The sequence below is a fragment of the Phyllopteryx taeniolatus genome, chromosome 23, assembly GCF_024500385.1.
Source record: "Phyllopteryx taeniolatus isolate TA_2022b chromosome 23, UOR_Ptae_1.2, whole genome shotgun sequence".
Taxonomy (NCBI): domain Eukaryota; kingdom Metazoa; phylum Chordata; class Actinopteri; order Syngnathiformes; family Syngnathidae; genus Phyllopteryx; species Phyllopteryx taeniolatus.
This window is the reverse complement of record NC_084524.1, coordinates 234,599-261,461: the sequence shown is the minus strand read 5'-3', so window position 1 is coordinate 261,461 and position 26,863 is coordinate 234,599. Positions and strand designations below refer to the sequence as shown.

The window sequence follows — 26,863 nt, the reverse complement described above, 5'->3', positions numbered from 1 at the left end:
ATGGCGTGCAGGACACAGTTGAGTGAGCATCCCCCTCACGCGCTACGAAGCCCAGGCCGGATCTGCTGGTGCGCTGCACAATGCCCCCCTTTCACCTCCTTTCACCCCCTTTCACCTCCTGTACCGTGCGGAGTTTGGAGAAAAGGAGGGGGGCAGAGAGGACTGTGGCGCGCCCGACGTGCGCCACTTGGAACCTGCGCCTCAGCTGCCGAGTCGACATTTGGGAAAAGGAAGAAATGGCGCTCAAAGTGAGCGATATTCACCCCCATTGCACTTTGCTACTGTCCCCCGGTGAAACAGTTTCGAGATCCTCGGTCTCGGCATCCCACTTTCCTCTGCGAGCCCAAACTTGGTCGAACATTCATGATCGTCTCTTAGAACAGTGGCCAAAAAGCATTTCACTTATTTGGTGAAAAAACCAACGCGAGGATCTCTGACACATTGGTACAAACTGAGAACACAACGTTCAAATCTTCCACGAAAGACTTGATTTGATCCTTTCTTAATTCATCAACACCAATATCCACCGATGCTCGCCGAGCACTACGTTATCCATCACCCCCGTCCTTTGAAATATGGAGTATGGTGTTACACGTGCTGGCTTTCTACCGCAGAGATTTGCGGGAAGGAAGACGAGCGCTCCGCCACCAGAGAAGGATCTTCATCGCCTCCTGGAAGAACGTGAGTAAAAGCAAGACGCGTTTCAACTGGCTTGTTGATCGCCGATGAGAGGCCGGATTTGATGGCTTCTAGGTGGCGGACGATGTGTCGGAGCGGCTCGGGAACAGGAGCCCCTGCCTCCCGAAACGTTCGGGCGCAAGACGGCGTGATCCTGTTTTTCGAAAAGGTTTGTCGGCTGTTCTCTGCGTCTCCCGCCCCGGTATGAACGGGCGGAGGCCCGCTCGAGTGTGCAGCGGGCCCCGGGCCACAAATTCACACCCATTATAACTGCATGGCTATTCACCCTTCACTGCCCTTTAGTGACTGTTTTTTTTTGTTTTTTTTTGTGTCTCCAAAGCGTTCGCCGTCAATCGACCGCCGTCTGTTGTCGTACTCGAGCGGCTCCGACTACCGGAGACAAATTCCTTGTGTGTTTTTTGGACATATATATATATATATTTATTTTTTCTTTCCCCCATAAACCCACAACATTCTTGAATAAGCGTTAAAAGTGAAAACAAATCCGTGAATGGGTGAATCTGCGTATATTTCCAAACGCTTCGGGATAGGCGGCTTTCAGGTCAAATTTCAGATGAACCTAAAATGTACGGTCAGCGTTCCGAGTGAACCTTTGTAAAATGTCCCAACTGTCGAATGTTTCCATGACTTTTTGCACAACTTGCTGTTGGACACCAATGATCTGAACGAAGGGCAAAATTCACAACCGGCGTTCAATGCCTGAACATTTCCCAGGAGGATTTGTGACTCTTCCGGTCTCTCAATTGCAACCAAATTGTGAACGGCATGACGAAGACGACTTTCAACAGCTGAAGTCGGACATCTGTCGGTCCGTTTGTGGATCGAACACTTTTTGGAATTCTGCCGTTCAGGAACAGCACGTGCAAAAATACGCTTGGACGTGTGCATTCGAAGGTTCGCCTGATAAGGTTGTAGTGCATGTTTGGTTCATCCGAAGATTTCACCCCAAAGCCTTTGGGAGTCGTCCAAGGGATTGTGTGTGTGTGAAGAGGCCACACAGCGACTAAGGGCGATATTCATTCCTATTCTCCCATCTGTGCACGAAGTCCTTCTGGACTTGTGCACTTTTTCCGTCTCTGACTTCTGATGCATCATCGACGTGGAAACACAAGAGGCGAGATTCAAATCACGCTTTTCCCCAGACTTGAGAGAATGTCGATTAAGATCGAGCACGCTTTCAATTTGAAAATCCCTTACACCAACGGACGTGTATATTCAGCTCCTCTTCCGCTTTGAAGGACGTTCAAAGGCACGTTTTAATTGTGTACGAGATAAATCACTTTCATCGAATCAGAGCGAATACTGTGCTTAACGACTTGTATGACTGTTTGGAGGACCATCGATTAAAAAAAGCGATCCCCAATTTTGAAGGACCAGAAAAAAAAAAAAAAAAGTTGTTCCATTACAATTATTGTAGTTGAACAGTCCAGGAACAAAACAGAAAAGCATTTTTATACTTCAAACACACGGGAGAATATGGCCCCGTGTCTACCCGAGTGAACTTTTATTCGCTAAAACACAGCTGTCAAACTCAAGGAGCGCCACCAGATCAAATCGTTTTAACTTCCCACGATTGCTCAAATTGTGGTGTAACAAATATTACAAGCCCTTTTATACACAGTAGCTTGAACAAACGATTATCCTTGACTTGTGATTTTGAGAAGTATTTATTGTGCATACCTGTTACTACGATGAAACATTTACGGTTCATAGACGAGTCATAGCAAAGTAAAAGCGACTTAAAAAAACAGGATTTATTCGATCGACATAAACCTCCAAACAGTTCAAGCAGCGTGGCAAGTTCAACTTTCTTTTGCAACACTGGCGTCATACGCTCAAATAAATAAATAAAAGAAAACGGGTCCGTTCCATTCTGTCCTCATTCGCTCTGAGGCTTGTAGCTGACAGAGGTGACCGTCACACTCTGAGCATTCTGCGGCCTTCCGTTGACGACGAGGCACAGAGGAGAGTCCACGCGGATGCTCCTGAAGTCAAACGACTGGGGCGGGGGACAACAAAAATCCCACGAGCGTCAGCCGCGTGGGAGCGGTCCGCAACGGATCCGTTTCAACACTCACCGCGCCTTTGTGTGCGATACTGTGACATTTGACCCGAGGCTCCGGAACGACCACGGTGTCTCCGATGAGGACGCCCCAGCTGTCGGCCGTGTTGTACACCATCACCGCCACGCACGTCTCCTCGCCGTCCACCATGCCGAACGTGCTAGAGAGCAAACAGAGGGCGTGTGCGACGCGGCCACGACGCGGAGAGACGCGCGGCCCCTACTTACAAGGCCACGCGGCCCCGGGACGCCAGGCTGAACACCACCTTCCCCAGGGCGGCCGCTCCGCCGTTGAGGCCGTGCGCCAGCGAGCTGGACGGCCGCGGCTCCAGGCCGCCCACGCGGCCCGTCCACGAGCGGAAGTCGGGAGAGGAACACGGGCCCAGAGACGACGCGGTCAGGCCGGAGAGCATGCCGCGTAAACGCCGGGCCTTCACCTTCCCCTGCGAACACGTTTCACAAATCTCAAACAATCCTCAAACCTCTCCCACTGCCCGCTATCGAGGTGACCAAACCAAGGGCTCCAAGCTAAATGCGGAGTGTCACGCGACCTAACCTGGGAAACCAGTTCACGGACTTCCTGTGTATGCCCCAATAACTAGCGAGGCAAATTTGCTGAAAGTTTTTCTTTCTGGCTGGTGTCTGCAGACAAAAGTTAAAGACATGTCGATCATTTATTTCTACAAAGCCTCAACACTGGCTACTGTCATCTGTGGTAGAATTCTGTCTTCCAAAAAGACGTAGCCATTTAAAGCTCCCACGGATGCTTTGTCACGGAGACAGACCTCTTTGCCATTCCCCCGAGGGAGGAGGAAGTGCTGAATGCTGAATGAGGTTGCGCATATACCAGATTCAAAACTGGGATACATATCTATCTGCAAAGAGTTGTTTTTAAGAACAAAAGGCAAATAATAGTGGACTCTTTTTTTTTTTTTTTTCCCCCCATATAATCCTGTTTGACAGAACCAAAGGCATAATATTATCCTATTTTTGAAATTGACTCATTAAAATACGACTTTCTTCCCTTTTTACACTTTGACTTGAAAGGTCGCCTTCCGACGCGCGATAGTTCTGTTTCATTGCTGTCAGGTTTCTAAACGGCTCCTTGGAAAAAGGTCTCCCCGGACCCAAAAGGTGATTTGTAGCAGCGCTTTCAAGCGCCGTCACCTTTTTCTGGCAGAGTTCCGTGACGTTATGGAGGTACTCCATCAACTGCTTTTCCTTCTCCGCGGGCTCCGGCCAGCCGGGGTCCAGGGCAGCCGCGCGGCTGTAGCCCCCCAGCGCCGACCCGAACATTTCCTCGTACTGGAACAGGGTGGCTCGGTTGAAGTGCAGCTCGGGGTAGCAAGCGGCGGCTCTGTCCACTCTTTCCTGGCAAAGCAGGAGCGACACTTGAGCACTGATTGATTCATTTGTTGCTTTTGTGTGCGTGTGTACTAACAGCTTGTGCATAGGCACTTAGAGCCTGTGTGGACAATTGCGGCTTTTGTCCGCAAGAGAAGAAGAGGGATACGTAGGCATTGCCTAGAATATCTGAAAAGGCACACGAGGAGCAGTTAGAGTGAGAAATCGGATCGGAAACCATTTCGACCACTTGACGCTTGGCGGACTCACACCAGGATGTCCCGTCGGTGACGTCCAGTTGGACAGCTTGCCGGGCCACGTCCACGCTCTCCAGAACCTGCTTGCCGTGCGCATCGCCGCCCGCCGCCGGGAGCTGCCTCAAGACCATGGACATGTTTCGCAGAGACACTTTGTTCTTGCTCTAAGAGGAGGCGAGGACAAAAGCAAAGGCGGGTAAAGTCGCGCCTTCTCCTCCCGCCGTGTCGTCGCGTACCTGCTGCAAGGCTCCCGTGAAGCAGTTCTTGGCAGCCATCAGGTCACCCTTTTTCCAATACTGCTCTCCCAGAGTGTTCCAGCCCTGCACCAGGCCAGGCTCCAGCTTCACAGCACGGGAAAGGCAATCCTCCGCGGCGGCGCTGAAATCTGGAGCTACGTTCAGGCACCTGCCCTTCTGCAGCAGGAACTCTGCTTTGTGCCTGTTGCCTTCTGAAGGGGAAACTACAAGGTTGTGCGCATCACGCAACAAAAGTCAGCCGCATGCTCGCTCGCTCCCTCCCTTACCTTCTTTCTCCTGCAGCTTTTTCAGCACCTTTTCCAACTCGCGTGCGACGTCCTCTTGTTTCTTGGCCGCCTCCTCCACACCATGAGTCTCAAAGTAACAATCTCTGTAATTGTACAATTCGTCCACCAGCTCCTGAAACAGCAAGTGAATTCAATGTATGTCGAAACAAACAAACAAAACAAAAAAACAACGTGCGTCAAGCCCTTTTCTTTTCTTTTCAAGCCATCTCACTAATTTGAGCTGCTTACACTTACACACACGGTCACACACACACACACACACACACGCGCGCGCGTTCCGAAGATGATGATGCGTGGAGTGTGGGCAGAAAAAAACACGACATCAAAGCCTGCTTTAAAAAAAAAACAAAAAAAAAACACAACAACAAGAATTGCCTTTATAAACTGGAGTTCACTGCTTTTTTGTTTCTCCGCCATCGTCGTCTTCAGTCTTCTACTAAGAGTCAATCTTCTCAAAAAGCGTTACGGCGTGAGCATTAAAACCAATACTCTGCACTTCGGATGAAGATGAAAACGACTCATTTCCTTGTGGGGGGAAAAACAATTTGTGCAAATGTTGTCCGGTCTTTTGATATCGGCAGTAGCGGAAGTGAGGCTGGTCCGTACGCCAAATGATTCCGCCAAGGAAGAGCGTCATCAAGTCTTGTTCAAGTTATTAAAGGACGGCTGTGCGATATGGCATTTGAACTATATGTTCGAATATCATACTTGGTTACGTCCTATTTAGGTAATTGGTACATGTTGTAGGGTGACGAATTAACTAGTTAACGGAAACCTTCCGGAATAATATGCTGTTGCTCGGACACTATTTTGTGGTGCACCACAGACTGCGGCCATCCGCAACCTCCACGCCGCACGTTCTTTTTGGGGGTTTATTTTTGTAGAATTTTAGCCAACATTACGGCTGCTGCTCCACCACTTATGTCCCTTGTTTATCCAGGTGACCATGTCGGACACGTGGAGCAACATCCAGGCCCACAAGAAGCAGCTGGACTCCTTGCGGGAAAGGCTTCAGCGGCGGCGGAAGGAGCCGACAACTCACACAACACAACTGGCCGCTGGTAGTACGACGCGCCAATACATTGCTTCTTCTTACTTAAAGGGTCTCTCAGGCTTTTACCAAAAAAACAACTAATTTTATATATATACACACACACAGTGGGTACGGAAAGTTTTCAGACCCCCTTACATTTTTCACTCTTATATTGCAGCCATTTGCTAAAATCATTCAAGTTCCTTTTTTCTTCATTAATGTACACACAACATACCATATTGACAGAAAAAAACGTTTGTTGAATTGTTGAAATTCTTGCAGATTTATTAAAAAAGAAAAACTGAAATATCACACAGCCATAAGTATGCCGACCCTTTGGCTCAGTATTTAGTGGACGCCCCCTTTTGAGAATGATGTTTTTCACACCTGGATTTGGGGATCCTCTACCATTACCTCCTTGCAGATCCTCTCCAGTTCTGTCAGGTTGCATGGTGAATGTTGGTGGTCAGCCATTTTCAGGTCTCTCCAGAGATTTAAGGCGGTCTGAATACTTTCCGTACCCACTGTGTGTATATGTATATGTGTGTGTGTTTTTCTCGCCCAACCGGGCGGTATCTCCTTCGAGCTTGGGTCGTTTAGCAGAGCTTGAGGGTTCTTGGCAGGATCTTAGCTGTTCCCAGTGTTGCGCTCTTCTGAACTGAGATGTCTGATGTTGGGTTCTGCCACATTTGATATTCACCTGTGCAACTGGCTTTGAGTTGGCTTCCACACCCTCATTGAGTTTCTGATGAATGTTCTTAGGATCCTGTTGATCTTGTACAGTTCCAGGCACGCCAGTCTCCATGTGTGTGGCATTGAGTCGTAGGCTTTCTCGTAGTCAATCCAGGCAGTGCGCAGGTGGGTACTTCCGGTTTTATAGTCTTAGGTGATTGCCCTGTCGACCAGTCGCTGGTGTTTGGCTCCTCCGGCGTTCTCATCAATGACTTTCTGTGCTCTGCTCGTGTATTGATCCATATTGCGTAGAACGCTGATTGGGGGGGGGGAGGGTTTTTGATTTGAAAATTGCCAGTTTTGTCAATACATGATGTATTATTGATGACTTTTCTCTCCATTCATGTCTGTTGTGTGTCAGAGGTTGGCGCGAGTGCAGATGTTACCGCACCCAGGAGCGACAGCCCGGCGACGTCGGCGACGTCGGCCCCGTGTGCCACGCGGGAGGACACGGCGCAACCTCCGGACCCTGAATTGGAGAAGAGGATGCTGGCCTATTTGTCCGATCTGAGTCTCTCTTTGCCCAAGGACTCCCTCACTATCACAAAAGAAGTGAACGGCGTGAGTTGAGCACAACGGCACGAAGGTGGTGGATGTTGCCTTCATTTCTCCGTTCTCGTTCGCAGTCCGAGATGGCCGTCGCTCACGGATGCATCCAGAGTCTTTTGCTCAAGTTCTCCGCTCAGGAGCTCATCGAAGTCCGGCAGTCGGCTTTATCCTCATCTTGTACGACAGTGGTCGTAGCGGTGGACCATACCAAACTATGGGCAATGATTGGATCGGGTGCCGGCGCCCCTCGGACGGGAGTCAAGAGAAAAGCCGAGGAGCAGTCCCAGCGCACGAGAAGTCCGAGCTTCTCGCCCTCGTTGCAGGGCTCCGCTTCTCCTCCGCGCCCTGCCGCCGTCGCCGCCGCCTCTGTTTTGCCGGCGTCATCTTGGCAGACGGCGGGGCCGTTGTGTACCTCGGGGAGCGGCGCTGACAAGAAAGGCAGGAGCGGTAAAAGCCAGTCCTCGCACTTGGACATGGAAATCGAAAGCCTCCTTAACCAGCAGTCCACAAAAGAGCAGCAGAGCAAGAAGGTCAGTGGACTCGGCCCACGGGATAGTTGCGCATACTCCCGGTGACTCGTGACGTGTCGCCCACAAGGAGTAACAGTGCTCACACGCCGTACTTCAGTTCAGATATTTGTGGAACAGAAGACAAAAAAATCCACATTCGAAAATGTGCCAAAATCAAAAGGCTTATTTCTGCCCATTACATGCAATACACTTTTTCATCATTTGGCACAATGAGAAAAAAACTTTTATTCAAATATTTTCACTTGTTTAATAACTTACATCGTGCTTGTCCTGAGAAGAAGAAAAAAGTGTTGTTCAGCACTAGCTAGCGTTCGATGCTAGCAAATGTACGGGTTCCCAGAGCTCTGCTAACCTTGTCAACTCTGTAACAAAAAAATGCACTTTACAGCTGTGTTTTTTTCCAGATTAGATGGAGAAGAAAGCTTGTGATTTGTAGGCTGGCACAAAACACTACGCATTTGCCGCCAAACGTTCTTGTACCTGGCAACATGAAACTATTCTCGGAGATGGACCGTGTTGTGTCATGGTTGTTAACGCTGTCTGAGCGTTCGCATTCGTCCGTGTCGCTGCTGTCCTCACCTCAATCAAGCTCTCCAGTGCGGTTCACTTTTCCCTTGTTGTTTTGCGTCGTGTCATCATCCCGGAGGTTGAAAAAAAAGCAACGAGGCTGGTTTGAGCAAGAGTTTTGTTTTCAGACGTAGTGAAGTCAAAGTAAAAAGTTTTCTGAAAAATAAATGTTGAATATAGATGCCCGAGTATAGCAAAGGGAGTATTTGTTACGTTGTTACGTCCCACCACTGGCGACTCGTTTTTTTGCAGGTGAGCCGAGAAATCTTGGAGCTGCTCAACGCCAGCACAGCCAAGGAGCAGTCCATCGTGGAGAAGTTTCGCTCTCGGGGCCGCGCTCAGGTGCAGGAGTTTTGTGACCACGGGACCAAAGAGGAGTGCGTCCGCTCGGCGGACACGCCTCAACCGTGCTCAAAGCTCCACTTCCGGTCCGTCGCTTGGCTTTCTTTCGGACACGTGACGACGCAGCAGACTCTGAATTGACCTGTCTTCGTCCGTGTCCAGCCGCATCATCAACAATCACACGGACGAGAACCTGGGCGACTGCTCCTTCCTCAACACGTGTTTCCACATGGACACCTGCAAGTACGTCCACTACGAGATCGACAGTCCTCCGGAAGCCGAGGGGAGCCTGGCGGGGACCCAGTCGGAGGCTGCCGAGCTGGGCCTGCACGACGGCGACGCCGACAGCAATGTGGGCAAACTCTTCCCCTCTCAGGTGAGGAAGAGCGCGCCGCTAACGGGTGCGGACCAGAAAGCTGATGTTGTGGTTTGGATGGGCAGTGGATCTGTTGCGACATCCGCTACTTGGACGTGTCCATCCTGGGAAAGTTTGCCGTGGTGATGGCCGACCCGCCCTGGGACATCCACATGGAGCTGCCCTACGGCACGCTGACGGACGACGAGATGAGGAAGCTCAACATTCCCGTCCTGCAGGACGACGGCTTCCTCTTCCTCTGGGTCACCGGCAGGTAACCGCAGCACCCGCCGTCTTTTTCCTGGCTCGAGTATTGAGGCGCAGGCGGTAACATTCTGATCATTGGCACGCATGCTTCTGCCTGCCGAGTCCTCCCGTTGGCTCAAACGAGCACCTTTTCTGTCAAGAATTGGCTTGCATTTGATTGTTCTTTGAATGTGCTGGTGGTGTCGCGGTACATGCTGCTGCTCTGCCCAACCACGGCCAATCCCAAGCCTGGATTAAAAAAACAAACAAAAGGGGGAGGGCGTGCGTCAAGCCGCGAGCTTTGCGCCCCGTCAGCGTGGCGCAGCATACGGAAGAAAAAGTATTGGCCCCCTTCTCAAATTCGTTCATTTTTGCACAGTTTCCCCACTTTGTTTAAGATCGTCAAACAAACAAATGTAAATATCAGGCAAATATAACCCAAGTGAATTGAAAATGTTTCATTTATTAAGGGACAAAAATTAAACGTTACCTGGCCCTGTGTGCAAAAGCAATTACCCACCCCTGTTAAATGAATGAAGGAATTGTGGCTAACCGCAGTTTTTGGTGAATTTTCACGAAGCACCCCCAAGCCTGATTACCTCCAGACCTGTTCAATCAGGAAATCATTTCAACAGAATGTGTCCCGACAAAATCAAAATGGGACAAAAGATCGAAGAAAGGTGCAACAAAACGACGCGAACCGAAGGAATTCCAAAACAGTTGAGGAAAAAATGTCATTGAAGGGGCCGCCCAAGAGAACAGCAATGACTCACTCGTCCGGGAGGCCACAAAGGAACTCTTGGAACAACTTGGAAAGAACTGCAGGCCTCCCTTGCCTCAGTGAAGGTCAGTGTTCATCACAGCACAATAAGGAAGAGACGGACGGCATCCCAAAAAACATCTGTTATTTTTGAACCACTGGTTAAGTCGACTTAACTGACCTTCAACTTTAACGGCACCGTTATCTTGTTGTCCAAAACTTTAACTGGCTGCGAACTTGACGTTAAAGTTAACACACCTAAGGACCTCCGCTAACATTTGAACAGTGCGGTTAACTCTCAAGATGGCGTTTGCGGCTAACGATTCGCATCATCTCAAGACATGGGACATTCAAAGTTGGGAAAATAACATATTTCATAGATTTAGTCAATACGTTAGACATGACTGTGATCTATTTGGACATTCGAACGATCTTACGTCGTGAAGTCAAAAAGAAATCATTGCGAAACAAATCATTGCGTCTGTATGAAGCACACGTTAAAATGTCGATATTTTCCTTGTCCACGGTAACTTGAATAACAGCCTAAATTGGATCCAATGAGATATAATAATATCGGTTAAAATAGATATAACAAGCCAAAAGAATGAGCTGATGGATTGCTTACGAATGGTTGATTCTGAAGTTTTTGACAGAATCCGATTCAGCGTCGTCGTCCATGTGAAGCATCTGCTGGAGCTATTACCGACGGATCATTGCAAGTGCGTTCGAAGAGACATGGCAACGACGATGCATTTGATAGAAAGAAATAGTCATTATCAGATTTCAAAATATACATACAAAAACAATAAAGTACAATGAAACCTAAACTGGCATTCAGTCTAATAATAATAATGAAAAAAAAAGAGATTAGTTCCTTTGGTTTGTTTGTTTTTTCAAACCATCCTTATCAAAATTAAACATGGGGTATAATAATTCTTGCTTGCTATGAAGCATAAAATCAATGAATCGTCTCTAAAATCGCCAGTCATTGGAGGTGATGCCCCGTCTCTGTATTCTCTGTAGCGCTGTGCATGTTGGGAACATTAATATTACCGATAAATTCAGTGAATTTCATTTCAATATGATACCCATTATCACGATAGACACGCCATAATTGTTCCTGGAGACTACGTTACAGTGTACAAAACAATAATAATGTTTAATCTTACAGGAAAGTTGACCAACATTTGTGCGAAATGGCCCCGGGTCTGCTCACAACAGTTTTGTGACCAGTGACCAGTGACGTCAACCACACGGTTAACTTTGACGGTGCCGTTAACTAACGACTTGACTAACCGTGTGTGGACCAACGCATATTTAACGCTCAGTTAGCTAAGGGCTGGGTTAAGAATTGAACCGGCGGTTAAAATAAGCGGATTTTGAACAACCGGGCCCTGTATGATTCCCAAGACGTTTGGCAGAATATTCGATGGACTGACGAGATGAAAGTTGAGTTTTTTGGAAACTGTGTCTCTCGTCACATGTGGCGTAAATGTAGCACAGCGCAGCATAGCGCCTTCGGCACCCGGACGACTCGCTGTGATTGATGGAACCAGAAAATCCGGAAAAGGAGAATGTGCAGCCATCTGTTCGTGACCTCAAGCTGAAACGGACTTGACTTCTGTAAGAGGGCAATGAGGCAAAGCACACCAGCAAGTCAACTTCCGAATGGCTTCAAAAAACCAAATGAAGCTTTTGGAGTGGCCTCGTCAAAGTCCCGACTTGAAACTGATTGAAACGGTTAGTGGCGTGACCTTAAAAAGGCCGTCCGTGCTCGAAAAAAGAGAAGAGTAGGCCAAAATATCTCCACACAGAGGTGAAAGACTCACTGGCAGTTTTTAGAAAATGGGTGATTTCAGTTGTTGATGGCCCAACCAGGGGGCTATTACTTTTTCACACAGGTCCAGGTAACTTCCAATCGTTTATTCTCCTTAATAAATGAAATCACCTTTTAAAACAGCATTTTAAGTTGACTTGGCTTTCATTTGTCTAGTTACATTTGTTTGATGATCTCCACCATTAAAGTGGGGAAACTATGCAAAAATGTCCGAATTTGAGAAAGGCGCCGGCACTGGGAAGACAACCAAGTGACGGTTTGAGAACGTAGCGCTTCAGTTGTCCTGTCATTTTCCTTTTTTCTACCTTGTGGTATTCTCAAAAAAAAGCCTTCTTGTATTCCTTTTTGTAGTTGACACACTGAGTGAGGTAACATGGCATCCATATTTCAACTTTGCATCCACCCTCCGTCTCCTATTTCCCAACTGTTTTTGCCTTGCATTACAAACTACATAGAAGTGAAATGTTTGGCAAGATTGTTCGACAACCAAGCAGTTGGATGTTAAAATGTCCACAATGACAAGTTGTTCCCGGCGGCACGGTGGACGACTGGTTAGCACGTCTGCCTCACAGTTGTGAGGTTGCGGGTTCAAATCCGGCCTCGCCTGTGTGGAGTTTGCATGTTCTCCCCTGTTGCCTGCGTGGCCTTTCTCCGGGTACTCCGGTTTCCTCCCACATCCCCAAAACATGCCTGGTAGGTAAAATTGTCCGTAGGTGTGAACCATTGGCACTCACCCAATGGTTGTTTGTTTCTACGTGCCCTGCGATTGGCTGGCGACCAGCTCAGGGTGGACCCCGCCTCTCGCCCGAAGATAGCTGGGATAGGCTCCAGCATGTCGGCGACCGGCGTGAGGAGAAGCGGGATGGAAAATGGAGGGATGGATGAATGTTTGGCAAGATTGTTGGAAAACATGCAGCTGGATGTTAAAATGTCCACAATGACAAGTTGTTACCCGAAAAAAAGCTTAGATTCGAGTGAAACCAATGCCATGTTGAACTGAAAAGTTTGTGTTTTTGAACAATATTGGGTTGAACTCAGACGTATGTTCATCCAAATTGCGGGACGTACCAAACGTAAGGCCCTGTGCTAACTACTCGGCCTCAAAAAAAGCAGTATCAGTGCATCCCTACTTCAGTATTTATCAGACGGATCCGCGGGCCAGGAAGTCTGACACGCATGCTTCTAGATACAGTATCGCCGGCGGCGGCCTCCGAATTTTATATGCAGGATTGATTAGATTTTTTCTTAAAATGTAATTAATAAAAAAAAAGAAAATAATGTAAAGCACTTTGCTGTTGTTTTTTCCCCCCTAATTTCTTCCAGGGCAATGGAGTTGGGGAGGGAGTGCCTCAGTCTGTGGGGGTAAGTGGCTCTGCCGCGACGTCTTCCGTGGCTTCACGAAGCGTGTGACCGAACTCCTCATGTGTCAGCTATGAGCGAATTGATGAAATCATCTGGGTGAAGACCAACCAGCTTCAGAGAATCATCCGCACAGGAAGAACAGGACATTGGCTGAACCACGGGAAGGAGCACTGTCTGGTCTGTTGGCAAATGCCATTGGTCGGTCTCAGCCGGAGTGTCCGTATTTCAACGGTGTCTGTGTCCAGGTGGGCGTGAAAGGAAACCCGCAGGGATTCAACAGAGGTTTGGATTGCGACGTCATCGTTGCCGAGGTAACGGGGCGACAGCCCACGCATAACCGGGGCCGGCCCGCGAATGCCGCATTGTGACCGTGCTCCCCCTCAGGTGCGTTCCACCAGTCACAAACCGGACGAGATCTACGGAATGATCGAGAGGCTCTCGCCGGGCACCAGGAAGATCGAGCTGTTCGGTCGACCGCACAACGTCCAGCCTAATTGGTACGTCGCAGCGTTACGAAGCGCCCGCCGTATTACGCACAGTTCAACTTCTTCCCAGGGTCACACTCGGTAATCAGCTGGATGGGATTCATCTCCTGGATCCAGAGGTTGTGGCCCGCTTCAAGGAACGCTACCCGGATGGCGTCATCTCCAAGCCCAAGAACATGCAGACGCCACATAATTGACGAGGTGGGTGACAGGACCCCAAGGGTCGTGGCTCCGATGGGGCCTTCTTCATACTCTACAAGCCATCTTTTTTTCGTACTTACTGTAAGTCTTGGTTCTGTTTGGCTAAAAATAGATTTGCCCAGCTGTAAGTTGCTATCCCAAGCCAATGTGGCACCTGAGGCCAGATTTTATACAGCGCCTCCCTCCATCAACAATTTACGTACAGTGCTGTGAAAAAGTGTTTGCCCCCTTCCTCATTTCGTATTTTGTTTGCATGCTTCTCACACAATGTCACACAATGTTTCCCATCATCAAACACATTGAAATATTCGTCAATGCAGTTTTTAAATGAAGATTCTTGTGATTAAAAATCCAAACCTACATGGCCCAGTGTGGAAAAAGTCATTGCCCCCTAAACCTAGCAGCAACATCAGTCATCTTTGTTGTAATTCAGCCACATTGGAAGGTTTTCGAGCATGAAGCGCCTTTTTCAGGTCATGCCCACAGCATCTCAATAGGACTTAGACTCGGCCACTCCGAAGTCTTCATTTTGTTTTTCTTCAGCCATTCAGAGGTGGGCTTGCTGCGTCATCGTCCTGCTGCAGAACCCAAGTTTGTTCCAGCCTGCGGTCACCGACATTCTCTTTCAGGTTTTTGGGTAGACGGCAGTCTTCCACGCCAGATGAAACCTTTAAAAAAAGTATTTTGGGGGTCATCAAGATGTCTTCTGGCAAAAGTGAGAGGAGCCTTAATGTTCTCTTTGCGCTGCAGTGGTTTTCGTCTTGGAACGCTGCCATGCAGGCTATTTTTGCCCAGTCTCTTTCTTCGGGTGGAGTTATGAACTTAACCGCGGCAAGTGAGGCCTGCAGTTCTTTGGCTGTTGCTGTGGGCTCTTTTGTGAACTCTTGGATGAGTCCTCGCTGCACTATTGGGGCAATTTTGGTTGGCCCGCCACTACTGGGAAGGTTCACTACTGTTCTATGTTTTCGCAATTTGCGGATAACGGCTCTCACTGTAGTTGGCTGGAGTCCCGAAGCTTTCGAAATGGCTTTATCACCTTTTCCACACTGATAGATCTCACTTCCTTGCTTTCTCATTTGTTCCTGAATTTCTTTAGATCTCAGCATGATGTCTAGCTTTTTTATCTTGTGGTCTACTTCACTTTGTCAGGCAGGTCCTGTTTACCGTAATTTGTCATGTGTAATGGGCGCCCCCAAAGTTGACCTCAAAACCCTTTTACCTATGTCTAATGCATTTTTACAGTGCATGATTTTGCTTCTACCCATATGATCAAAATACGATTATCTGTATTTTGTTCGTTTTTTTTCCAAAGAATTATTCTGAAGTTAAGCACTTTATTTGAACACGTAATACTTTCTTTTTATTGACTTGCTCTTATTTTGAAATTCACAGCCCTACTTTTATTTAGTAAATGGAAAAAAAAGCGCACAGTTGTGCTCATATGTTTGATTACCCAGGCAGGCAGAATTTGGAAGATGGCTACAATTCGTTAAAGAAACCACGAAGGGCCAGGCGCAACACATTTAATCTTATTTTAATGGGATTCAAATTAAACGGTCAAGCATTTCAGAAAGTCATTATCCATAAACAAAACATAACCATAAAGAAATTCATGGTGGTCGTTCAGTCATCAGTCATCCATCCATTCATCCATTTTCTGTCGCGCTTCTCCTCACGCGGGTCGCGGGCGTGCATACAAACAAACACCCATTCACACCTACGGGCAATTTAGAGTCTCCAATGAATGCACGTTTTTGGGATGTGGGAGGAAAGCGGAGCGCCCGGAGAAAAGCCACGCAGGCAACAGGGAGAACATGCAAACTCCACACAGGCGGGGCCGGGGATTGAACCCGGGTCCTCAGAACTGTGAGGCAGACGCTCTAACCAGTCGTCACCGTGCCGCCGTCATCAGTCATATTTTAAAAAAATAATAATATATATATATATATATATATATATATAAAATATTTCACAAATTGGGCCTATTCTGGAATGTAAATTTATGAGCACAACTTTGCATATATGCAGTCATGCGTACTAACTTGAAACAGATTGAAACAGTGGCGGAAGATTTCATCTGGATTTTACTCAATGACCAAGCAACATTTCCCTTTTGTCTCATTTTATTTCAGCATCCATTTTGAGGCCGACTCAGAGATGGGACCACAATAAAGGCACTGGGACAGATGTTTGGATTTTGTCCTTTTACTTCCGTTTTCCCTTCAAAACAATGATTTCCTCTTCTTGTCTATATATTATGCACAGTTGTGGCTCTATAGTGCACAGCGTGTGTGTATATATAATATATATATATATGTGTGTGTGTGTGTGTATATATTTGGCGGCACGGTGGCCGACTGGTTAGAGCGTCAGGCTCACAGTTCTGAGGACGCGGGTTCAATCCCCGGCCCCGCCTGTGTGGCGTTTGCATGTTCTCCCCGTGCCTGCGTGCGTTTTCTCCGGGCACTCCGCTTTCCTCCCACATCCCAAAAACATGCATTCATTGGAGACTCTAAATTGCCCGTAGGTGTGAATGTGAGTGCGAATGGTTGTTTGTTTATATGTGCCCTGCGATTGGCTGGCGACCAGTTCAGGGTGTACCCCGCCTCCCGCTCGAAGACGGCCGGGATAGGCTCCAGCATGCCCGTGACCCTAGTGAGGAGAAGCGGTAAAGAAGATGGATATATATATATATATATATATATACACACACACACACACACAAAATGGTACAGAAAGTATTCGGTTTTTCACTCTTTATTATATTGCAGCCATTTGCTAAAATCATTTAAGTTCCTTTTTTTTCCTCAATGTACACACAGCACCCCATATTAACAGAAAAAAAACAATTGTTGAAATTTTTGCAGATTTATTAAAAAAGAAAAACTGAAATATCACACAGCCATAAGTATTCCGACCCTTTGGCTCAGTATTTAGTGGACGCCCCCTTTTGAGCTCATGCAGCCATGGGTCTTTTGGGAATGATGCAACAAGTGTTTCACACCTGGATTTGGGGATCCTCTACCATTCCTCCTTGCAGATCCTCTCCAGTTCTGTCAGGTTGGTTGGTGGTCAGCCATTTTCAGGTCTCTCCGGAGATGTTCAATTGGGTTTAAGTCAGGGCTCCGGCTGGGCCATTCAAGAACAGTCACGGAGCTGTGTTTGTCTGGTCATTGTCTTGTCTGAAGGTGAACCTTCGGCCCAGTCTGAGGTTCTGTGCACTCTGGAGAAGGTTTTCGTCCAGGATATCCCTGTACTTGACCGCATTCATCTTCAGTCTCGCTGTCCCTGCCGCTGAAAAACACCCCCACACCATGATGCTGCTGCCACCACCATGCTTCACTGTTGGGCCTCTATTGGACAGGGGATGAGCAGTGCCTGGTTTCCTCCACATATGCAAACATATATAAAGTTCCATCTCGGTGTCATCCGACCAGAGAATCTTATTTCTCACCATCATGGAGTCCTTCAGGTGTTTTTTAAGCAAACTCCATGCGGGCTTTCATGTGTCTTGCACTGAGGAAAGGCTTTCGTCGGGCCTGACTGGTGGAGGGCTGCAGTGATGGTTGACTTTCTCGCACTTTCTCCCATCTCCGACTGCATCTCTGGAGCTCAGCCACAGTGATCTCGGGGCTCTTCTCCCCCAATTGCCCAATTTGGCCCAACGGCCAGGTCTAGGAAGGGTTCTGGTCGTCCCAAACGTCTTCCATTTCAGGATATTGGAGCTCACTGTGCAGCATCAGCTTTTTTGTGCCTTGCCACAATTCTGCCTCTGAGCTCTTCAGGCAGTTCCTTTGACCTCATGATTCTCATTTGCGCTGACATGCACTGTGACCTGTAAGGTCTTATGTAGACAGGGGTGTGGCTTTCGTAATCACGTCCAATCAGTATCATCGAACGCAGCTGGACTCCAATGAAGGTGGAGAACCATCTCAAGGATGATGAGAAGAAATGGACAGCACCCGAGTTCAATATGTGAGTGTCACAGCAAAGGGTCGGAATACTTCTGGCGGTGTGATATTTCACTTTTTCTTTTTTAATAAATGTGACAAAAATGCAACAATTCTGTTTTGTTCTGTCAATATGGGGTACTTACTGTGTGTACATTAATGAGGGCAAAAAGTACTTCAATGATTTTAGCAAATGGCTGCAATATAATGAGTGAAACATTTAAGGGGGTCTGAATACTTTCCGTAGCCACTGTATTTTATATGTGCAAACATTTCAACAATATTTTTTTTTGTTACATATATAAACAATATACCAACAAAAATATTGTTGAAATCTTGGCAGATTTATGAAAAACGCAAATAAGTCTTCAGACCCTTTCCGTGTTGCATTCTTCATTTGAAATGCTTTTCCAGGCCTCTCCTCTCTGTTCTTGTTAGTTTCCCGCAGTAGATGCACGGGATGTGAGCGAGCTGGGAAATTGCTTTGTAACGTTTTTGGACAGATTATAAAACAATGCAAGACTCGGTAAAAGTTCAAAGTCACCATTAGATTTGTGGTATTATTTCAGTCCGTTTTTTTTAATACAGTACACAAACAGGAACTATGTTAATAGCCCACCAAAAAGAAAAAATATGTACATATTTATAAGTAGTATGGATGTTACGGTGCATGCAAACTAACCCTATGCACACACACAAAAAAGTCACTGTGTTGTGTTGTGTGTTGTGTCTGCCAAGCCCACCATTTTCAACTGACAAAGAAATGACAGATTATTAGTGTTGGATTTCTCTTACCCAACATTATAAAAAATAGACACAAAAGGAATGAAGACGCTGGTTTCTTTTTCTCATGAGGAGGGCGTATGGGAGATTGTTCAGATCACAGCCTCTCAACACGCTCTCAACAATCCCCCCCCCACTCGCTCCTGCTTTTATTTGAAATAGGAGGGATTTACAAATCAGAATGTTCTAAGCAATAAGACACAACACAAAATATTTGATAATAAGAGGTTTTTTTTCCCAGACATTAGTATTCTAAGTAATAAGACACAACACATAATATTGAACCAACACCTGTCACGACCCGACCACATCCGATCACGTCCTTGGTCCAGGCGGCCTTCCGTCGGATGATGCCGAGTCTTCTTTTTGAAGGCGAGACATCTAAAATTGTCCATTATACTAATGCAAGCTAAGCAAATAAATGCTAACTTCTACAATGTATCTAACAATTAGGAATTATTATTATGTGTTGCCGTTGGGGGGGGTTGTGAGAGGAAGAAGTGTTCTGTTGAGCTTAGCACTGTTAAGTCCGAGAGGCTTTGAATGCATCGCTCTGTAAATTGAGGGCGAAACTCAAGAGAAAGCTTCGAGGTGAGCTGATTTCAAAGTAGTGTCCATAGTTCACCTTGCTCCTATTCTTTTCTTTGTATAAATTGCATTGTCACGTCATTATAATAGAATGATATTGAAGGGGAATATATATATATATCTATTTATTTTCTGCGTTTGCGAACCACGCCCCTAAATGCATCTTGTTTGTTTTTCTCGAGGCCAGCGGCGTACAGGCGTAACAGCGAAATGGCAGAAGGTCCAATTACCTGATTCGATTTTGGGGCCCCACCGTGTTTAACTTGCTTCACCTTTTGCCATTCATAGGACACACAGGTCACGTTCCACACTCAGACAAGGTCGTCTAGATTGTTCTACTGTCAAATAGGTCTTGGCTGAATGAAGGTTTTACCAGCAACCACGTGACCAAATCTCGTCTCAGATAGTTGAGTTTGGAGTCGTGTTAAGAGTCCACACCGGCGCCATTCGGTACTTTTCCGTCGTCTTGAGCGCTTGTTGGTCCGCCAAACCAGTTTGTCGAGTTTGTGTGCGCTTTCCCGGCGTCCCTCGCGTCTAAAAGCGCCGCTTCGTCGCACTTCCAAACGCTTGCGATTTGCCCTCGTCTTGCTTGAAAGGTGACTCCAAAGCCAACGTGGAGACGCCCTTTTTCAAATGCAAGTCGCACCACAACGCGTGGGGTTAGCTGCTCTGTGTGTGTTTCAGTGACATTTTTCGGGGCCAGGAGCAGGGAAACCTCCTCTTGATTCAGTGCGAGCACTTCGAAGTCCTAACTGCAGACTGCCACTGCACCCGCAGTTGTAACACTTGACGCCATTGCGTTTCAGCATGGACGTGTTCAGGAAGGAAAAAGCGCCGCCGCCGCCCGGCGAGCAGGTAAGGAGAGCTTCGGATCGATCACCCGTCCACCGGCGCCTTTTCACTGCGCCCACCTTCTTGTAGGGAAGCAACCACGAAGCCGCAAGTCTCCCGAAGTCAAAGGTGCGCGCGCGCGCGCGCCGCTTGGTCACGTCGACCTGAAGCATCCGATCAAAAGTCCTGCGTTAATCGCACGTGTGTTTGCAGAGGACTCGGGTGATGGGCGTGATGCAGAAAGTCAACCCCTTCAAGGCTTCATCACAGGGAAGGCAAAAGCGCACGCGTTTGGGGGACGTTGAAATGTTCTCACCTCTCCTTGTTCCCCACAGACTGCTGACTCGTCAGAACTGAGAAAAGACTCCTCGCAGGTAAAAGGGGCTCCAGAGAAGCAATGGGGCACATCTTCTCAAAACACGGAATGAGCCTCTAAAATCCAAATTCAGAAAAAAAACAAAACAAAGACCAGTTGATCCCTTGAAGTGCGCGACCTATTCTGCTCTTCTCACAAAGAATGTTCCATTTGCACTCTTGGAGTGGAGGTTTGAGGGCAAGTCGTTAGGTCACGTCCGCTCGGAGAACTCCTTGGAAATCTGGCCCATAGCGATCGCAGAAGGGCTTCCTCGAGTGGCGGTCGAGGAGATAGCAAATGATGTTGTTCACTTTTTGTTTTCCTACAGGCGATATAATATAAGACAAAAATGTTCCCCAAAAGGGCCACCGCACACCCGTCATCCCATTTTCCAAATTCTTGGTGTGTTGTCCATTCCGACCAGACTGTCATTGTTGGGCAATCTTGCCACGTTCTCACTTTGAGCTACAGAAATAACTTTGAATTGTTGGAGTTTTCTCATAAGTGGTCCAGTGTGAAAGAAGGGAAATCAATGCGCAATGTGGCTCAATGACATCACACCTTGGGCAAAATGAAAGGACTGCAGGCCCATGTTTTCTGATGTCCATCCCCTTGTTAAGGGTGAACTCGCCAACATTAGAAACCCAAAAATCCAAACACACGCGAGGTGAATGAAACAACACCGAGTGGTTTCCTTGGAGAAGCTCCCTCTCATCGCGAGTGATGATTCACAAAAGTCTTCGACACAGGTCGGAGCTCGCCCCAAACAAAAATAGATCCAGAAATGAATCCAAATGTTGGTGAGGGTGCCGAGCGTGGACTGAACACCGCTTCAGAAGGCTCAGAAGGACCCTCAGCATGAATCTTCAGAAATCCCAGAGAAAGAACTGAATGGAGAAAGTGTCACTTTCAACTTATTTTGCTTTGCTTTCAATTTAGAACCCCGGAATGATTTCCAGCGTCATCCAGAAGGTCAACCCGTTCAAATCCTGGCACTCAAAGGTGAACCGTTTTATTCATGCCGCAGAGTAACACGGAGGGGAGGGGAGGGGAGGGGTGCGCTTTGGCTTTTGCTTTGGCTTTGGCTCGGCTGCTGTTTGAATGACAGATTGTCGGTTTGATTGTCATTCGATCAGGACGCGCAGCCTCCCCAGGTCGACGCTTCCTCTGGCCGAGAGAGCCGGACGGACTCAGACGACCTGTCCGACGAGCCGGTAGAGTTTTGTGTGATTGGGGGGGCATGATGATGATGATGATGATGATGATGATGATGGGCCAACGGCAAGTCTTCCCTTGGTCTGACGCGTCGCTCCAACTCCGATACCGCGTCTTGAATATGCAAATGTGAATAGCGTACCGTGGGCCAAGATCAGCAGGAAATAGGAAACTCCCCAAGTCCTATTTTCCTTTTCTCCGGCACCGTGTGCTGTTTCAGACGTTTCCCCCGTTTCTTCGTTTCTTCATTAGGTAGCGCAGACAAATCTGTCCGTTGCGTGTTTGGATGTGTTTTTGCTGAAAGGGGTGATGGCCAACTCGGGACACAAACCTGAGAATGATGCGATGCTCGTTTTGCTTTGTGCGCGCGCGCTGTCCTGCAGACGCCACATGAGGAGCCAGACTCGGCTGATGTTGATTTGCACCTTTTAGCCTTCTGGATGTTTGAAAATAACAGCTTGAATTCGGCGCGTTCAGTTCAAGTCATACCATCCCGGCCGCGCCCGAGACGGCCTTTTAATGAAAGTCAAACAAGTCTCCGTGAGTGTAGAAGGGAGAAGGGGCGTGTGGATGCTGTTGTGGAAATGCTCAAATGGGGCTCCATTCATCAGGGAATTTTCCCAGGGGAAATTGGGAATTCGGGGAATATCACAAATGGTAGCTAGCCTGACTGAAAATCTGGACTTGGGGGGGGGGGGGGGGGGGGGGGGGGGGGGACTGGAGTTCATGGAATTCCCAAGATGTCGCGAATGAGCTGAACGTTTTGAAATTGGGATGGTTTGAATGGATGGAACTGCGGAAGATAAGCGCCAGCACCCCCGCGGCGACCCGAGTGAGGATGAGCGCGGCAGAAGATGGATGGATAGGCCTCCGTTTCTTTGCACTTTTCCAAGTTGAATCAGCTGCGAAATATGAAAGTTCAATATGGAAAATGTCTTCATATCCATGGGATTCATTTCAGAGGAAATGTGGAATTTTCGGAAGTTGGAATAGTTTGACTTGGTTGCAAAATGTGGAAGGACAAAAAAAAGCGGGTTTAATAACAGAATGACCGACAATTGCACTTCACCAACCTGCGAGGCAAGAGAAAAGACCCAAAGTTCGGTGGCCTCGCGTGACGACAAATAGTCATGCGGTAAATGTTTGCCGTTGTTGTGACGCGGCGCGGCGTCACGGGCCAGCGCCGAGCGCTTAGACGGCGGCGCGCTTGGTGGCCTCAATCGGCTCGTTGAATGTTTCTTTGAGCCGACGAGCTCTCCTCGGTCTGTTCGGTACGTAGACGACGTCGGCAGCGCGGAGCCGAAAAGCCCAGCAAACGAGCGGCCGAAGACGAGAAAGAAGGTTCGTTTGGCGTCACCGCTGCACTGCTTTGCGTTGAAAGATTCTTTGTTTGTTTTTCTTTCTTCCTCGCAGACCTTCACAATCCAAAGAATTCTTCCCACTGCACTTTTGAGCTCTGGATCAAAGGTACGAGCGGAGCGGAGCGCATCGCTCGCTCTTCTTAGTCGGGCAAGTTTCAACAAATCCTGCAGTTGGGGTCTCACAGGGATTTGTATTTTGGGCTTTCGACTTAACGCGACGGAAGAGTCAATCCGATTGAAAGCGGCCGCGCGGAGCAATGTTCCGATCGTGTCCCCGTTTCTGTTGTTCGACTCTCGCTCTACGTTTGCCTCGCCACACTCGACCCTTTTCGACGGCGGCCGGTGTTTTTCATCCAAACCCTGCGTGGGCAGGAGGCGGAGGTCCGAACGCCGGAGATGGTCGACACGGCTGAGCTCCACGACGCCGGCGGCGTCTCGGACCCTCTGGAGGTATTTCCTCTTTTGTTTGAATGCGCGGCTCCCGGATGCCAAAGCAGAAATGGGTCTTTTTCAGGATGAAGACGGACTCCTGGCGTGGTGGAGAACGGTTGACGGTGCGTACGTGCGTGCGATGGCAAGCAAATGAGCTCATAGCGGCTCCCGGTCCATCGTCTGTTCTTTCCGCTTTGCTCAGGCTGGACCGAGTGGAACGAGACCGCCCGCGACCACCAGCCTGAAGAGTAAGTGCACTTTTTTGTGTGTGCAGAATGTGGAGGCTTCCTGCAACAAAAAAATGCTAGCGAGCAGCGTTCTCAATCTTTTGGGGAATCTTTCCAAGGACAACCTCATTATCCCAACACCAATTCAACATCACGAGCACGGGTACCCCGAAATGCCATAGGAAGGCAAAGAGGAGCTGAAATTGATATTGAAAAGTCAAAGATTCATGAGGGAAGAAGGTCATGGTATAATAATGACTTTCAAGAAGATGCTTTTTTTGGTCAAACAAAAAAAAAAACGGCATCTTTTGGTTCTCCTGCAGTTGTTCATTTTGGGATCTCAGATTCATGAGATGATGTCACAATGTCGGTGCTTTCCATTGGCCCAAAGCTAAGGGAGGAGAAGTTGTTTTCTTGTGATTTGAATTGGCGTGTGATGTGATGTGATGTGATGTGATGTGGCGGTACAGCGGTCGGTGCCTTGAGATGCGGGTGACCCGACCGGAGTTTTTGGAGATACAAGCCGTCGTTCGGCTGGTTTTTGCCCCTTTGACTTGAGATGCGAGCGCTATACTGCGGCAGTGAACTCAACTCACTTCACATTAGGAGCACTTTGGCAAATAGCGAACGATTCTTCTTCAGGCTGTTTGATGCCCCGCCTTTCCGTCCGCAAGCTCAACGTTAATGCTAATTAGCATCTCTGTTCGTCTTTAGGCAACGGCTTGAAAGCAAATGGTTCAGCAACCCCATGTAGACAGACAATATAAGAGTAGTCAGTCACGTACGCCGTCCTTTGCGTAGAACAATTAACTTTAGTGCCATACGGATGAGTTCAACGAGTCGCTGAGATGATATCAATCCCACGTGGATTCTCGGCAGGAAGGGCCCCGCCCCAATGTGATTGGCCGCGGCAGTGGCCAATCCTATTGAAGCTGTGCTTGTTCTGCCTCGAATTCAAGTGGGATTCATAACAGTATAATAATAAACGGTATATCCGTATCTCGTATACTGCCCCCACGCGGCCGGGAGCAGCATTCGGTCGATATGTGACAAAAACGTCGTTTCGTACGTTTCCCTATGTAATATTGTGGAGGGCGATGTCTCCTCGTTAGAATCCACAATGCAACAAATGGATGAACGGCACGTTTCAATTGGAATCCCGTAAGCCCTTGTTTATCAGGAGGGGTAGATTCCACAGTCGATCAAATCCACAATTATGTATTCTATTACAATTGAGCTTTTTCTTCACAATTGCATTTCGACGCCAATTTGTGTCCATGCGCTTTTCGATCGAGGTGCGGGTATTTGAGGTTGCCATGAGCGAGTGTGAACCGAGCGTTTCACAGTCGCGGTCCTGGCGCAAATGCGTGACGGGTACCCAGAAGGTTGCGGCCGCTTTGAACTCCTTCAGTCTACGAAGCTAACTGTATCGCAGACGTGTCGGCGCATCATTGCACTGCACCGAGCTTCTAAAAGCAAAAGGGATTACTATACCAGTGTATCTCAAGGCACCGTGTATGCACTTTTTCCAATGATATTTCGGTGCCCCGCTTTGAGAACCCGAACTGGCGCAAAGAGCAGCGCTGACGCCGGCCGTTTGGCCGTCTGGCCGTCAGGGCGGCGGAAGAAGCGGCGGACCGCGTGTTCATGGCGGCGCGCCTGTTCGTCGACCTGTTGGACCGGCGCGGCGCCTCGCTCCAGCGGCGCGTCCTGTCGCTCCTGACCCTGGCCGACGGCGCCGACGACTTCCACAAGAAGACGGTGTCGGCCAGCGTGGGCGGCGGTGTGGCCGGCGTGGCCGGCTCCGTCACCACCATCACCGGACTCGTGCTGGCGCCGTTCACGGCCGGAACGTCGCTCATCGTCACGGCCGTGGGCATCGGCGTGGCCACGGCCGGCGGCGTGACCTCGGCCTCGGCCAACATCACGGACACGGTGCGCTCCAAGACGGACCGCAAGAAAGTGGAGAAAATGATCCAGGACTACCAGGAGGAGATGAACGACATCAAGGACTGTCTGGAGTTCTTACAGGTGACGCTTGAAGTCCCGCGCTGCATTTCTTCCTTAAGATTGATATCCAGCCGAAGGTCCACGTTCTGGTATGCTCTTTGTTCTCATTCGAAAGACAATTTGGCGTGCTAGTAGAATGACTGTCTTGCTGGTCATGTTTTTTCCCACGACTGTATGACGTTTCGGCCCCCGAATCGGACAGTGACAAGTGAGGCCCTCGATGTATACTCGCAGAATTTTTGTCACGAGCGTTTGCACACAGTTGTCTGCGAGTGCACAGTTTTGCCTCATTAGTAACACGCAGTCGTTGTCCTCCGTGTGTGAACAAAGCGTACTAATACACGGACCTTCGGAAGGATAGGAAATCAAAGGGCTTAAAGGGCGTTCCATAGTTCCTAATCTTCAATCTGGTGGAAGCAGTCCACGCGTACGTCAACGCTTTGCTTTCCACCCGCCAGGAAGGGATGGAGACTCTGGAGGAGTGGAACTTTGAGCAGTACGCCCGGAGCATCTCCCAGAAGCATCTGAACCAGAACGTCAAACACGTCATGAAAGAGGGCGGCCGGGCCGGCAAGGCTTTGGTCATCAACACGGAGAGCCTGATCAGCACCGTCCAGGTTCTCAGCGTGGCGGGCGGTGCCGCCAAAGCCGCCCAGGTCATGAGCATCACCACCGGCGTCATGTCCGGACTCTTCCTGGCGCTCGACATCTTCTTCTTGGCTAAGGACTCGTCGGAGCTGCGGAAGGGCGCCAAAACGGAGTTCGCCGCCAAGATCCGAGACGTTTGCAAGGACCTGCAGGACGGGCTCCTGGAGCTCCACCGCATCAAGGAAGAGCTGCAGAAGACCATGGACGGCATCCAGGTGGAGGAAGAGGATGATAATGACCGGGACGATGACCGGATCCTCGAGTCGGAGCTGGAGAAACTTGAGCTGGAAGAGTGAAGCCTGCCAAGTCCATTTGCAAGCTTTCTTTTCAATCAAATCATGTATTCTTAATTTCTTTCAATAAAACTTGCTGACTTCTGATTTGTCCTCAGTGTTTTGATTTGCCCTGCGCTTCGGCTTTGCAGTAAGCAATGTCTGTTGCAGAAGGTCACGAGAGATCCTCCGCCGACCTGGTCCCCCCGGCGGGCTCTTCCTCTGCGTTTCCATATTGCAAAACGTTTGTTGTTGGGCAGATTGGGCCGGAGGTAAACGGGCTTTG

At 48.5% G+C, this 26,863-nt stretch overlaps 3 protein-coding genes across 26 annotated transcripts; 2 read left to right on the top strand and 1 right to left on the bottom strand.

Annotated features, from left to right (window-relative positions):
• The first annotated feature begins 393 nt into the window (after positions 1-393).
• On the top strand, positions 394-16,079 carry mettl3 (methyltransferase like 3). Of its 2 annotated transcripts, XM_061763250.1 has the most exons (15): positions 394-681; positions 754-847; positions 5,847-5,970; positions 6,723-6,797; positions 7,033-7,232; positions 7,298-7,750; positions 8,570-8,745; positions 8,822-9,035; positions 9,101-9,288; positions 13,181-13,219; positions 13,288-13,396; positions 13,465-13,530; positions 13,604-13,716; positions 13,775-13,905; positions 14,018-14,185. In XM_061763250.1, the coding sequence occupies exons 1-14, from the start codon at positions 530-532 to the stop codon at positions 13,899-13,901; spliced, it is 2,130 nt and encodes a 709-aa protein (XP_061619234.1). In that variant the 5' UTR covers positions 394-529; the 3' UTR covers positions 13,902-13,905; positions 14,018-14,185. The 2 variants fall into 2 exon arrangements, 1 of the variants encoding a protein (XP_061619234.1); XR_009786728.1 differs by lacking the exon at positions 14,018-14,185 and adding an exon at positions 16,038-16,079 and having other exon boundaries at positions 13,604-13,905.
• Positions 2,348-5,521, bottom strand: ttc5 (tetratricopeptide repeat domain 5). 4 transcript variants are annotated; one of them, XM_061763275.1, is made up of 9 exons: positions 5,282-5,521; positions 4,886-5,018; positions 4,599-4,822; positions 4,376-4,526; positions 4,203-4,294; positions 3,929-4,132; positions 2,990-3,204; positions 2,778-2,922; positions 2,348-2,698 (listed from the first exon to the last, which is right to left on the bottom strand). In XM_061763275.1, exons 1-9 carry the CDS (start codon positions 5,321-5,323, stop codon positions 2,579-2,581), a joined length of 1,326 nt encoding a protein of 441 aa, XP_061619259.1. In that variant the 5' UTR covers positions 5,324-5,521; the 3' UTR covers positions 2,348-2,578. The 4 variants fall into 4 exon arrangements, with proteins under 4 accessions (XP_061619259.1, XP_061619260.1, XP_061619257.1 ...); XM_061763276.1 differs by having other exon boundaries at positions 4,599-4,810; positions 5,282-5,520; XM_061763273.1 differs by having other exon boundaries at positions 4,203-4,526.
• A 35-nt stretch (positions 16,080-16,114) lies between the features above and the next one.
• LOC133472456 (apolipoprotein L6-like) lies at positions 16,115-26,685 on the top strand. Of its 20 annotated transcripts, none has more exons than XM_061763254.1 (13): positions 16,115-19,229; positions 20,033-20,081; positions 20,148-20,186; positions 20,271-20,327; positions 20,393-20,431; positions 21,352-21,414; positions 21,549-21,626; positions 22,873-23,136; positions 23,361-23,438; positions 23,503-23,542; positions 23,623-23,668; positions 25,264-25,678; positions 26,116-26,685. In XM_061763254.1, the coding sequence occupies exons 2-13, from the start codon at positions 20,034-20,036 to the stop codon at positions 26,599-26,601; spliced, it is 1,653 nt and encodes a 550-aa protein (XP_061619238.1). In that variant the 5' UTR covers positions 16,115-19,229; position 20,033; the 3' UTR covers positions 26,602-26,685. The 20 variants fall into 20 exon arrangements, with proteins under 20 accessions (XP_061619238.1, XP_061619236.1, XP_061619248.1 ...); XM_061763252.1 differs by having other exon boundaries at positions 16,116-19,229; positions 19,911-20,081; XM_061763253.1 differs by lacking the exon at positions 16,115-19,229 and adding an exon at positions 19,261-19,676 and having other exon boundaries at positions 19,911-20,081.
• Positions 26,686-26,863: the final 178 nt, after the last annotated feature.